The following is a 15,073-nucleotide window of genomic DNA, read 5'->3' as shown; positions in this document are numbered from 1 at the left end:
AGGAAGGATCAATCACTGGACGAGGACATGACGTTCGGTGCAGCAGAGGGCCAGCGAGGGCGAGGGAGACGCTCAGGGAGATGGACTGGCAGAGCAGCCACAGTGACGGACTCGAACATGCAGGCCCTCGTGAGGATAACTCGGGAGCGGCGGCGTCTCGTTCTGTTGGACGGAGGGTCTCCGTGAGTTGGAATCATCTAACAAGTTGAGGCAGGCAGAGGAAGGTGAAAAAGACAGCCCCACAGGCCAACAGAATGAAAGCAGAGAGATTGCCAGTCCCGTGGTGAGCAATCACTGCACGTGTCTCCAACCACCAAATTTTTCCCAGAATGCACAGTGTTCCCCACTCAGGCAAGGGCTCCTGGATACTATTCCCCAGGGATTCCTGCAGTCTGTGGAGGAGAAAGTGCCACATCAGTTCCTTCCACTGGGGTTCCTGCAGAGCCCAAGGCCTCACTTACGCCCACCAGCCTGGAGGCCCCAGCATCCACTCCCCTCAAGAGAGTGAGAGAAATTGGCGTTGAGATCCATATTCACAAAGTCTCCCTCTTCACTTCTGAGGCTTTGTGGCTGAACTACTACTATTAGAGGATTTATCATTTCTAACCATAAATCTACTTCCAGTTTTAAAACGGTGCCTGATTTTATTACAAATATTTTCATAAATTCATGATGGTAAAGAAGCCTCTGATGATGAAAAGCTACCAGATTTGTGCCATTTGTGGTGTTCCTCATACAGTCTTACTTGCTAGTGGTGAGATTAACACTGCTGCGTCAATTCTACACATTCTAGTGTGGAAGAATGAAGTTCTCCCAAATAATCAGTGGGTCACTTTCCACTCATAATAATAGTCTGTTCAAAATGTAGCTTGTTATTTTCTCTCTTACAAGTCAGGATTACCATTTACTTGGCAAATGTAGCATTTTCAAATACACATCTTTCAAACCAAACTGATTTTCATTTCCTTTTTGATCACGCTACATTTTGGTCAGCACTCGTAGGTCAGATCTCATGTACTAAAAGAATCTCAATAATAGCAATCAGCTCTACAGTAAGGCTCTGCCTTATGTACTTTACATTCTTGAAGAAACTGCCATTTCCAGGTCATGGCAACCTAGGTGGAAAAAGACACTCACATCTCAGCCTCTGCAGTTCCTTGAAAAGACTGGCTGTGCTTCTTATGTTCTTCTAGAACCTGCCTTCTCGGCTACTGTGGCATTTTCTACCATTCTCTTCTCCTGGACTGATATCTCCTATCACTTAAACTGTGCTACCACTGCCAACAAGAACCGTTATTGCTAATACATCTGCCCTCTTGTTGGACCATTGCTGCTACCGGTGTCCACTAACATGGACAATGAATGCTCGGGTGCATTGCTGACGGTGCTATGAGGAATAAATAGACTGGAGAAGCACACTCCCATCACTGCTCAAACAGCCGGGGTCATCTCCGTTGCTTGGAGAAGATCTTGGCCCCAACACAATTGATGCCTGTGAGGTTTTGTGCTGCTTCTCTTACACCTAGACCTGTGGCATGAAGCTGTGATCTCTGGGGCTAGGGCACAATCGGAGTGACAAATACCACATTACACTTAGAATCACTTCTGTCACATATTGGCCTCTGTCCTTGACACATTTTCTTGATCTCTATACTCCAAGTACAAGTTCTTTCCTAAGAAGCTTCTCATCTCTCATGTGAAACAGATCCATGGTGGCCCTTTCCCCCAGCACTCTTCTGGACAAGCGTAAATTCCACCTGTGAATATACCTTAGGCACATACCAGTACATTTGGACCCCATTCACTCTCACTGCAGTTGCTGTCAATGAAATACAAACACTTACTTTGTCATGTGACAACTTTTTCCTCCAACATCCCCTTAAAAAAAAAAAAAACAACTCACTGCCATCAAGTCAATTTTTTGACTCATAGCAAGCTCCATTGGGTTTCCGAGGTGGTAAATCTTTATGGAAGTAGATCGCCCCATCTTCCTTCCATGGAGTGGCTGGTGGGTTTGAACTGCCAACCTTCTGGTTAGCAAGCAAATGCCTTAGGCACTGCACCATCAGAGATTCTTAGTTTTTTAACATCCTCTTAATTTTTTAAATAGGAGCTCTGGTAGCGTAGCGCCTAAGACACTTGACTGCTAACCAGAAGGCTGGTGGTTCAAACTCACCAGCCGCTCCTCGGAAGGAAGGTTGGGCAATCTACTTCCGTAGTGATACTGCCTCGGAAACCCAAGGTGGGGTCGCTACGAGTCGGGTCCAACTCCACGGCACATAACAACAACAACAACAGTTTTTAAAATACCCTTTTCATTCGGGAGTAATTTTACATTTGTGGAAAAGTTACAAAGATAATATAGAATTCCTGTATAATCCTCACCCAGTTTTCCCTAATGTTAACATTTTACACTACCATGACATAGTTTTCACAACTAAGAAACCAACATTGGTGCGACTACTATTGACTAAAATGCAGACTTCATTCAGATTTCTCTGGTTTTCTGTTCTAGGATACTGCATTGCATTTTGTCATCCTATCTCTTTAGTTTCCTCTGGTCTGTGACAGTTCCTTGGTTTCTCCAGTTCCCCTTAATTTATAAAATGGTTGAGATATTTTTATGTCAGCTATACAGGAAGGGTCTGAGGCCTGCTCTGGCTAGGTACTAAAGGTTATTGAAAATAGTTCTTCCTAGTAATTATAAGAAGGCAAATTTGTCAATAGAGAGAAGAGCAAGAAAGCTCTAGAATGATCCTTTAAAATATGATAATCACAGATTATATTTTGAGGTTGCATTTTCCACAGCTAGCAGCATCCCCAACACCATTCTTATCTCCTTCACAAAGAAACCTAATGTGGTTTAGGGCAGCAATGTGCCTGGCTAAAAAATGAGAGTCCTCAGGCTACCCTGGCCCAATCAGAAGTCTATGGGATGGGCCTCCTGAGAGAGCTATTATTTTCCTTAGCAACACCCCCCCACACACAGACAGCAAGAAAAGGGGGAGAGCAGCTGATAGGGACCTTCTGTACTCTATGTACCCCCCCCCCTTTTGCTGTTATAATGTAAATTCAAGGCCTGGAGAAGGAGTAATCAATTTGCCAGCATGAGAACAAGGACCACATGTCAAGAGCAGGACACTCACTGTCCTTGGATGCAGAAGGAGCCACCATACCAGCCCAGCACCGCCTGCCTCAAGACTTCTTGTTACACAATAATAATTTTTTAAAAAACGAACTGAGCCCCTTACTTGTTGAAAAATCAAAGAAGATGAGAAAAAAAAAATGCCAGGAAATTGGAAATAGAAAATAATGCATATTTCAGAAAGGACATCCAAATCTCCAAGCTTTGCTGATTCCAAGTAGAACTCTAAATATGATTCTTACTAAGCATTTGTTCAAGGGAAGGACTTTGTTTATCGCCTTCAGGTAAAATATCATTGACCCTCTACTCATCAAGCCCAAATGAATGACCAAACAGAGATCCATCACGGCTTAGAAAAATTCCTCTGCCACAGAACAAAGAACCTTCTTAGAGCACTCTGTAACGTGAGAACAAGCCAGGCCCCACAGTGAGGCAAAGTTTGGTGTGGGTCAGGGCTAGTGATGGCAATACATACAGAGGGCTAGGTCCTCAGTCCAGTTCCAACATCATTGATACAGCGTGTAATGGACTGAATTGTGTCCCCTTTGCCAAAAACAGGTGTCAAAGAAGTCATATCAGTGTATGGTGCATGTTAAACCTAATCCATTGTGAGTTGTGAAAAGATCAGAATAGACATAGAGACACATACAGAGGAAAGACAGACGGCATGTGAGGATCATCTACATAGAGCCAAGAAATGCCAAGTCACAAAAGAACACCCCAGGCTATCAAAAGAAGGAACCAACACTGGCCAAGACCTGGATTTGAACTTCTAGCCTCCAGAATTCTGAGAAAATAAATTTCTGTTATTTAAAGCCACTCAGGCATAGTAGTTGTATTACGGCAGCCCTAGGACACTCAGACACAGCACCTACCACGTGCCAACACTGGTTAGGCTTGTCATATAGATTGTCTCATTGAACACTCTAAACACTCCTATGAGATACATACTACCCCATGAGGTGTATACTATCATTATCCCCATTTTTCAGATAAGGAAACTGAAGGACAGGGAGATCAAATAACTTGCCTGGAAAGACTGGCAAAGGAGGGGGTCTCCAATCCCTAATTCAGAACACATTACAATCTCTCCTTTGATCCATTTCAGTGGAGACTGCTACAGATCTCATCTTTATGAAAACTTCCCTTTCTTATGTTACTGGCCACTGGCACTCTGAGCTTACAAGGAGTCAACATCCCCATCACATGCCATGTGACATATGTAACAAATGGCAAACAGCATAGCTCTAGTCGTTGGTATTTGAAAAACACTGAGACTAATCTCTGCTTTAGTACTTTGACTAGGTGGATTTCAGCATTACTCTTTCATTGTAGGTGACCTTACTCCTTGTCTTCCTAGTGTTTATCTGTTAGTCTGGTTTCTTGGCTTTGTATTCCACATAGGTTATGTGCTTATGTGCTTTATAAGTTAGAAATGAATGTGGCTACAAGTTACAGGAAAGACACTTTAGAAAGGCCTAAGTTTATTTTTCCTCAAACCAGAAGCCTAGTGGTAGGAAGCTGCTGGCATCAATTCACTGCCACTACTGTGATTCTCTTGGCCAGTCCCTCAAGACTTCCCTAGCTTTAGGTATTATATCCACAATCAAGGCAGAGATTATAGAGGAAGAGAATACATCAACCAAGTTCATCCCTTTTCTCAAGAAAGCAAATGCTTTCCCAGAAGCCTCTTTGGAAACTTATGTTTACATCTCATCTACACAAATTATGTCATGGGGCCACTCTCACTGCAAAGGTGGCTGGGAACATGCATACTTAGGTTTTTGAGCATCTAGAGAAAAGATGGGTCAGGGAGAATGAGGTTGGGAATGGAGGTTGAGTTAGCCAACCTAGTGTCTGCCACAGATCATGTGCTTATTTGTCTTCAATGGAAAAGAGAAAATAATGTGGTTATCTCACAATGAAATAGTTCCTGAACATGTAAGCACCATCTTGAAGATGAATATTTTCTACTCATGTAGGGTTATTGGTGATCTGTGGGCTATAAATATGGATCTAATTGACATTTATAGTACACTTCATCCAGAAACAGCAGACTACACATTCTTCTCAAGCTCACACAGAACATTTACCAAGATAGACCATATCCTGGGCCATTAAACATACTTTTCAAAATTTAAAAAATTGAAAATCATTCAAAACATTTTCACACAACATAATGGAATTAAATTTAACAAATCAGTAAAAGAAAGATAATTGGAAAAAGCAAAAATATTTGGAGATTAAACAACACACTTCTAAATACCATATGAATCAAAGAAGATATTTCAAGAGAAATTTTAAATTATTTTGTACTAAATGAAAACGAAAATACAACTTATTAAAATATGTGGTATGCAAAGAAAGTAGTGCTTATAGGGAAATTTATGTATCAGCAATGAACAACTGGAATGTGAAATAAAAAACAATATTGGCATATAATTACAATACCATTACCATTTACACTTTCAAAAAAGAAATATTTAGGTATAAATCTAAAAAACAAATATGTGCAGACTCTGTATGAGAAAAGCTATGAAATTCTGATGAAAGAAATCAGAGACGATCTAAATAATTGGAGAGATATTCCATGTTCATGGATAAGAAGATTCAATATTGTTAATATGTTAAGTCTTCCCAAGCTGATCCACAAATTCAATGCAATCCCAGTCAAAATTCCAGAAAATTTTTTTGTGGATATTGACAAAGTGATTCTAATGTTTATATGTAAAGGCAAAAGACTCAGAGTAGCCAATACAATATTGAAGCAGAACAACAAAGTCAGAGGACTGACATTACCCAGCTTCAAGACTTACTACTTACTACTACCAATATGGCATTGGTGAAAAAATAGACAAATATATCAATGGAATAGAATAGACAGCCCATGAATATATCCCCACAAATACACTAGAGTGTTATTTGACAATGGAGCTAAGGGAATCCAATAGAGAAAGGATGATCTTTTCAACAAGTGGTGCTGGAAGAGCTGGACATCCATATGGAAAAATATGAATCTAGACATTGACCTTACACCTTTCACAAAGTTTAACTCAAAATGGATCATAGACCTAAATTTAAAATGCAAAACTATAAGACTTCCAGAAGGTAACATATAAGAAAATCTCAATGACTTTCAGTTTGACAATAGCATTTTAGATACAATGACAAAAGCACAATCCATGAAAGAAAAAATTGACAAAGTATATTTCATTAAAAGTAAAAACTTCGGTTCTGCAAAAGACACTGTTAGACAGAAAAAAGAAGAATGAAGAAAACCAAAGACGCATGGAAACAATTAGTCCAAAGGACTGATACACCATGCAACCCTCACCCTATATGACTATGAGACAAGAAGGACTAGATGGTGCCCGCTACCACTGTCAACTACTTGGGGGAGGATCTATGTAGGAGATCCTCGATAGAGTGGGAGAACAATGTGGAACAAAACTCAAAATCCTTAAAAAGAAAAAAATATAAAGGGACCAGGTTTGCTGGTCTGATAGGGCCTGATGGAACCACTGAGACTATAGCCAAACAAAAGACAGGCATATGAGCTGAACATTTACATTAGGTGGATACGCTCCTTGGAGAGATCAATCATGGGAGAATAGAAGGGCTGTGTAGGCACAGGGAGGCAGGACTGCATGGGAGGGAAGGACACAGGGAAGAGGTAACTATGGGGAGGAAGTGGGAGGGGAGCTGTTGCATTGTGGGAAATTGTAGTTGATGTCATGAGACAAAGTGAATGTGAACTGCTGTATGGAAGGTGAATTTTCTCTGTATACTTTCACCCAAATCACAATAAAAATTAAAGAAAAAAAAAAAGACACTGTTAGAACAATCAAAAGACAAGCCACAGATTGGGAGAAAATATTTGCAAAACACATATCTGATAAAGAACTTGAATCCAAACTATACAAGAACTCTTATAAGTCAAAATACCAAAATAACCCAATTTAAAAATGGGCAAAAGAATTGAACAAACAAAACCTCACCAAAAGAAGATACACAGATGGCAAATAAGCACATGCAAAGATGCTCAACATAATATGTTATTAAACGCACTGCCGTCAAGTCGGATCTGAGTCATAGTGACCCCTCCTTGGGTTTCCAAGGCAGTATCTCTACGGAAGTAGACTGCCCAACCTTCTATCCAAGGAGTGGCTGGTGGGTTTGAACTGCCAGCCTTCTGCTTAGCAGTCAAATACCTCAGGTACTACGCCACCAGAGCTATTGTTGTTGTTGTTGTTATTTGCCAGAGCTATTAGGGAGTTGCAAATTAAAACAGTAATGAAATACCACTACACACCTACTAATCCATGGATCCATTGTCACGGAGTTGAGTCACACCCATGTCAACACTATAGGACAGACTGCCCCGTAGGGTTTCTAAAGCTATAATCTTTATGGACGCAGACTACCACATCTTTCTCCCAAAGAGTGGCTAGAGGGTTTGAGCCACCAACCTTACAGTTAGCATTCAAGTACTTAGCCACTGTACCATCTACTAGAATGGTTAAACAACAAAAAACTAACAAACAAACAAACAAAAAAACCTGCCAATACCAAATGTTGATGAGGATGTGGAGCAACAGGAACTCTCATTTGTTGCTGGGGGGATGCAAATGGTACAGCCACTTTGGAAGACAGTTGGACAGTTTTTAACAAAGTTAAACATAGTCTTCTCATACAAAAAAGCAATTTCACTCTTTGATATTTATCCAAATCAGTTGAAAACTATGTGTGCAACAAAAATCTGCATGCAAACATTTATAGCACCTTTATTCATAATTCCCCAACATTGGAAGCAACTAAGATGTCCTGAAAGAGGTGAATGGATGAACAGACTATGGTACATCCACATAATGGAATATTATTCAGTAATAAAATGAGCTATAAAGGCAGGAAAAGACATGGAGCCACCTTAAATGCACACTGCTAAGTGAAAGAAGTCAGTCTGAAAAGGCTATATACTGTACAATTCCAACTATATGAGATTCTTGAAAAGTCAAATCTATAGAGACAGTAAGAAGATTAGTGGTAGTCAGGATGGTAGGTGAAACACACAAAGTCATTTTAGGGCAGTGAAACTATTCTGTATGATAATGGATACATGACACTATGCATTTGTCAAAACCCAAAAACTGTTCAACAAAAAGACTGAGCTCTCATGTAAACTGTGGGCTTCAGTAATCATATATCAATATTGGTTTATTAATTATAATAAATGTACCACACAAATGTAAGATATTAATACCAGAGGAAACTGTGGGTGTGTAGGGGGAGTTGTGGGAGTATATGGAAATTCTCTGTACCATCTGCCCAATTGTTCTCTGAATCTAAAACTGTTCTAAATCATAAATCTATCAATATGACATTTTTTCTAATGTCTAGTTCAAAGGAGAGGTGAAGATGAGGCAAAATTGCCAGAATCGGTGGAAATAAAAAATGAGAAATAAATAAAGGAACAGGGCTTTGAGGTGTATGTAGGAGTTGGAAAGGGTAGAACATACTTGCAGCATGAACAAAGACTCTGAGGGCTTGAGCTGCAAAGGAGGAGGAAATAATATAGAATGGATCAACGCAAAGACCACTGGCAGCAATTCCATGGAAGCTAGGGGCCAACACAGAGCCCGAAGAGCTGAGGCATCATTTTCATATCAGATAAATATAAGCATGGGAGCCAACTTGACTTCAAGCTTGATCCGCAGCGCTCATTCATACATCCACTCCATAAATATTTAGTAAGCACTTACCATGTTCCAGACCCTGTGCTATGCACTGGGGACCCAGCTTAGAGTGAGGAGCAAAAACCCTCCAATGACGCCTAAATCACTCAGAGTACAAGGCAAAGTCCTTGTTTCTACTGGCCTCTGGTTTTCTACACCAGCTGACCTCTGTCACTTCCTCTGTCTCACCTTCTATCCTTCCCCCTCCATTCCAGCTGTTTCTTGGATACACCAGGCAGGCTCTGCATCCCCTCACTAGGATGTAAGATCCATTAGCACAGTGTTTTCTTCACTGCCGTGTCCCCCGTGCCTAGCAGAGTCTGGAACATGTTGTTGTAATTGTTAGTGCCCTGAGTCAGCTCCAATTCATAGTGACCCTATGTACAACAGAACGAAACACTGGTTGTGTGCCACCCTCACAGTCCTTGCTATGCTTGAGCCCATCAGTGCAGCCACTGTGTCAATCTATCTCGTTGAGGATCTTGCCCTTTTTTGCTGACCCTCCACCTTACCAAGCATGATATGCTTCTCCAGGGAATGGTCCCTTCTGACAACACGACCAAAGTAGGTGAGAGGAAGTCTGGTCATTCTCGCTTCTTCCAGGACAGATTCATTCTTTTGGCAGGCCATGGTGTTTTCAGTATTCTTCACCAACACCACCACTCAAAAGCTTGTTGTTGTTGTTGTTATGTGCCGTCAAGTTGGACCCGACTTATAGTTACCCCTTCTTGGGTTTCTGAGTCGGTATCACTGCAGAAGTGGATTGCCCAGCCTTCCTTCGGAGGAGTGGCTGGTGGGTTTGAACCGCTAACCTTCTGGTTAGTAGTCAGTGCCTTAGGCACTATGCTACCAGAGCTCCCATCAACTCTTTTTTGGTCTTCCTTATTCACCTTCATATGCATATGAGGTGATTGAAGATGCCATGGCTTGGGTCAGGCACATCTTAGTCTTAAAAGTGACATCTTTGCTTCTTAACACTTTATAAAGAGGTCTTTTGCAGCAGATTTGCCCAGTGCAATATGACATCTGATTTCCTGACTGCTGCTTCCATGGGTGTTGACTATGGATCCAAGTAAAATGAAATTGCAGACAACCTCAATCCTTTCTCCATTTATTGTGATATTGCTTATTGATCCAGTTGTGAAGATTTTTGTTTTGAGGTGTAATAATGTTGAGGTGTAATAATGTCTGAAACATAGTACCAAAAAAAAAAAACCCAAACCCACTGCTGGCGAGGGGATTCCAACTCATAGTGACCACTTAGGACACAGATTTGAACCGTCCCACAGATTTCTACAGCTGTCAGTCTTTACAGAAGCAGAACATCTCATCTTTCTTCCATGGATCAGCTGATGGGTTCGAACCACTGACGTTTTAGTTAGCAGCCCAATGCTTGAACCACTGCACCACCAGAGCTCCTTCTGGAACACAGTAAATACTTACTAAATATATACTGAGTGCATGAATGAGTATTGCAGACCCAGTTTTCATCAAGTCGATTCAGGGATCCGGTTTTGGTCAAGTCGATTCAGGGATCATTGGAGGGCTTTAAAGGAGCCCTAGCGATGCAAGTGGTTAAAGTACTTGGCTGGTAACATTAAGGTCTGCAGTTTGAACCCACCAGCCACTCTGCAGCAGAGTCGGCTTCCACAAAGATTTATAGCCTTGGAACCATATGGGGGCAGTTGTACTCTGTCCTATAGGGTCTGTATGAGTTGGAACTGACTTGAAGGCAGTGGGTTTGATTTTGGTTTTTGGAGGGCTTAGAGTGTCAGAGCGACTTGATGGAAATTTAACAGGATCACTCTGTTTTCTGTGCTGAGAATAGACAAAGGAGGCCAAGAGTGGCTGCAGGGAGACCAGTGAAGAGGTTATTGCAGTCACCCAGGAAAGAGAGGAATAGGGCTTGGAACAGGGTTTCAGCAGTGGAAGTGGTGAGAAATAGGTTCTGGACTCAGGACTTGCAGATGGTTTTGCATCTGCAGAGTGTGAGAGAGAGTCCAAAAGGACTCCATTGTAGGCCTGAGCTACCACTGGAAGGAGGGGTTGTCATTAAGTGTGAGAGGGGAGAATATGGGAGGAACAAAGTCTTGAGCAGAGCTTAGCCGTGTCTGAAATCAGTTGGGTTATCTTAAAAGGAACTGGTTTTTATCTTGAAAGGGGAAATTTCAAGAGCTAGACATCAGAGTGAGGCCGAGACACAGAGACAAGTGGGCAAGACCAAGCCCCAGTACATTTAGGTGGAAGCATTTATTCATTCATTGAATATTTACCCAAATTGCTTTCAATGGGCCAGGGATACAAAGATAAATAAGACATCTTTCCTGTTCTGAAGAAACTCACACATTTCTTGTGATTGAAATCTGTAGAGCTGAGGCGTTCAAAGCTTACTGAATGTCTGCTCTATGCTAAGCAGCGTGGCGAGGAAGCAGGCCGTTAGTACAAAGTTCCATAAGCACACAAGAAATTTTCCCAGAGGTTCATGAAGATATTCACAAGGGCTTTCATCACAGTGTGGCCCCAGAGAGTTGGCAGCAACCTAGATGCCGATCATCAGGGAAAATGTAAGTAAAATCTATGGAACACTCAGCAGCAGGTAGCGTAGTGCCTAAGGCACTTGACTGCTAACCAGAAGGCTGGCAGTTCAAACCCACCCATCACTCCTTGGAAGGAAGATGGGGCAATCTACTTCCGTAGTGATACCGCCTCGGAAACCCAAGGAGGGGTCGCTATGAGTTGGGTCCGACTCCACGGCACATAACAACAACAACAGGTGTACACCCAGCAGAGTGGAGACCGCTCGAAGATGCAGTGCTGGGTGAGAAAAGTGGGAAATGGAGAGCACAGTCCACTGACATTCCTTGAAGTGTCTTAAATGATCAAGTATCATAGCAAGCCTATTGCAGTGGGTGCCCAGAAGAATGAGAGTGGGGATTGAGGGAGATGAGGAAAACGAATGTAAATAATATGAACAATATAATATAACTTAAACATGAGAGGGGCCTGGAAGGGAATCCTGATGGCAATGTGCCAAATTCACTCCACTCGCCACACCTGAGGTATGATGACTAGCTCATAGAAATTAGCTGATGGTGCTAAGTAGTGGGCACCGCTGGGGGACAGGAAGCCTGTGGCTTGCAGTAAAGGTGGTTGTGAAGGGCGAAACTGAAGCCCTCTCTGCAAGGGGAAGGTATAATCATTCTAATGTACCTGGGCCTGTGCTGGGGCTCTGCGCCCATCCGGCCTACGGTGAGATTCTCCTCTGCAGTCTTGCCATCCTTCATTCCTCCAGAGAATCTAGTGCAAGGGATCATTCCTGCTGCTGGTGGCCTCGGGGCCGCAGCTTTAAAGCTGGAGTCTCCCAGCACTGATGGAGCAGCTCAGGCTAGGGCTAGGGTGGGAAGGGAACTGAGGCCCGAACAACGCCTTTCATTCTGGGCTACTGCCTCCGGCTCAGTGCTGCCCATCTGCCAGCTACCTCTCACCCCTCAACTTCCAGCTGGAGTCATTCCCCTTTCCCGAACATTCCTGCTTCGCCCCAGGCTGGGTCATGTCCCACCTTTAAAGGAGCACTCACTCTTCACAGTTCTATGGCAGCTGCAACTTTCATTTACTTTTCTGATAATTTACATCCTTCAGTGGTAAAGCACTCAACTACTAACTGAAAGGTTGGCAGTTCACATCCATCAGAGGTGCCACAGAAGACAGCCTTGGCAGTCTGCTTCCAAAAGGCCACAGCCCCGACAACCCTACGGAGCACAGTTCTACTCCGCAGTACAGGGGGTCACCCGACGTCAAAATCAACTCAATGGCAACCGGTTTGGTTTTTGGTTTTCAGTACTCTGGGTTTCAAGTTCAGTGTTGGCAGTTCTGCTTTTGTCTGTTTGTATTTGCTCACCAATATATTGCCAGCACAGTGCCTGGCACATGGTTGCTGTTGTTAGGTGCCGTCCACTGGATTTTGGATTCAGAAATCCCATGTGACCAAGTAGAACTGCTTCCTAGGGATTTCTTGGCTGCAGTCTTTATGGGAACAGATTGCCAGGTCTATCTCCAAAAGAGCTGAGCCATCAAAGTGGGTTTGAACTGCCAACCTTTTGGTTAGCAGCCTGGTGCTTAAATGTTGGCCCACCAGGGCTCCTGCAGTCTATGGTAGATGGAAAAACTATTGATGCATTTGAATTATGGTGTGGCCGAAGAATACTGACTAGATCACAGACTGACTGCCAATAGAACAAACAAATCTGTCCTGGAAGAACTACAGCCAGAATGCTCCTTAGTAGGGAGGATGGTGAGATTCAGTCTCAAGTACTTTGGTGAGAAGTGGCCATATCCTAGAGAAGGCCATCAAGCTTGGGAAAGCAGAGGGTCAGTGAAAAAGGGCAAGACCCTCAACAAGATGGAGTGACACAGTGGCTGTAACAATGGGTTCAAGCATAGCAAGGCTTGTGAGGATGGCGCACAACTCGGCAGTGTCTGGTTTTGTTGTACATGGGGCCGCTATGAGTCAGAACCCAGTGCACTGCACCTAACTACAACTAGCAGGCACTCAATCAGCTTCCAAGTTGAGTAGAAGCCTTCCAAAGGCCCAGGTGGATACAGCACCTTTCAGGAATGACAACAGTTGGCTTTTGTTCTGCTGTGGAGAGTAAAGGAGCTCTGGTGGCATAGTGGGTAATGGATCTGACTACTAACCAGAAGGTTGGCAGTTCAAACCAACCAGCCACTTCTTGGAAGGAAGACTGGGCAATCGATTTCTGTAGAGATACCACCTTGGAAAACCAAGGAAGGGTCTCTATGAGTCAGAGACAATTCGACAGCACATAACAACAACAACAACAACATGTTGATCTTCCTGTGGCATGCCATTTATCATCCCCAACTCTACATGCCAGCTTGCTTGTTAGGGAGCTCTGGTGGCCTATTGCCTAAGGCACTTGACTGCTAACCATAAGGCTGGTGGTTCGTAGCATAGTGCCTAAGGCACTTGACTGCTAACCAGATGGCTGGCGGTTCAAACCCACCAGCCACTCCTCGGAAGGAAGATGGGGCAATCTACTTCCGTAGTGATACTGCCTCGGAAACCCAAGGAGGCGGGTCTGAATCCAAGGAGGGGTCGCTATGAGGCGGGTCTGACTCCACCGCACATAACAACAACAGACAACAGAGAGTAAAAGTTAAAAGGGGTGACTTGCAAGGAAACAGGTCGTGCAGATCCCCTGTAGACATATTGCCTGCCTGCCTGCCACATACATGCCTACTCACCCTGTCGGTACAGGGAGGGCATACAGTAGGGATGGAAATAACTGTAGAGAAAATAACAAGTGCTTAACATTGTTTTATCTGAATGTCAAGTAAAAGTATTAAACTGAATTAAGGGGAATGGAACAAGTGGGTCGGTCCTGGGTTTGAGGGAAAGCTAAAATTTCCAGAAGTCCATTCCTTTCACGAGCCACGGAGTCTCAAGGGACTTGGGGGCCTTGCACAGAACAGCATGGTGGGAGTTGGTGCTCCTCTGCCCGTCTGCCTCTAAGGGTCACACGCACGGGTTGCCACTTACTAAAGTTTCCTCCAATCTAATTCACCTTTATTCTTGTCGCCCACTCCACCTCCAGCTCAATAAGCCTCTGCTGTTGCTTTTCAGAAACAAAACAAAATAAACCACCACCTTCCATCCCCAGCAACCCGGCCTCAGATGGGTGAATGCCAGCGATCACTAAGAGAGGGCCTTTCCCACGCCTCCACTCGCCCCTCTCCAGAAACACGCGGCCTGGCCATCGCCAGGCTAAGCAAAGCGACGCGACCTGTCGCCGCCCTTCCCGCCTTCCAGCGCTCGGTCATCTCCCGAGCCCGCGGAGCCCGCGCGCCCAACGTCTCGCCTGGGATCCGTGCCGGATCCCCACAGAGCGCATGCGCGCGCTCTGGGGGCCGCGCGGAGGGAAAGGGCGGGGCCGAGGGGCAGAGCCCGCGGGGGGAGGGGCGGCGCGGGTCACGTGACGCGGTTTCACTGTTTACACGCGGAGCGGGCCCGGCGTTCGGTGTTCGGCCTCAGTCAGGCGCTTGGCTCCGTTTCGGTTTCACTTCCGGTGAGGGGCCGCCTCAGAGCGGGCGGCGAGCCGACGGCGAGTGCAGGCGGCGGTGGTGACGGCGGCGCCGCTGTCGAGGGGCGTGCAGGAGCGCGGCGGCGGCGGCAGCG

The 15,073-nt window shown here is 44.2% G+C and overlaps 1 protein-coding gene across 1 annotated transcript in view; it reads left to right on the top strand.

Annotated features, from left to right (window-relative positions):
• Positions 1–27: 27 nt before the first annotated feature.
• LOC103212086 (synaptic functional regulator FMR1-like) overlaps positions 28–15,073 on the top strand; it is a gene marked incomplete at its 3' end in the record, with an annotated part of 65,799 nt that continues 50,753 nt past the window's right edge. The window contains exon 1 of the mRNA XM_007958085.1: positions 28–182. Coding sequence (XP_007956276.1) covers positions 28–182 — 155 coding nt within the window. The remainder of the gene's footprint in view (positions 183–15,073) is intronic.

The sequence above is a fragment of the Orycteropus afer genome, unplaced genomic scaffold (genome assembly GCF_000298275.1).
Source record: "Orycteropus afer afer isolate SDZICR_OR568_19922 unplaced genomic scaffold, OryAfe1.0 scaffold00845, whole genome shotgun sequence".
Lineage (NCBI taxonomy): Eukaryota > Metazoa > Chordata > Mammalia > Tubulidentata > Orycteropodidae > Orycteropus > Orycteropus afer.
This window is presented reverse-complemented; position numbering and strand designations above follow the sequence as displayed.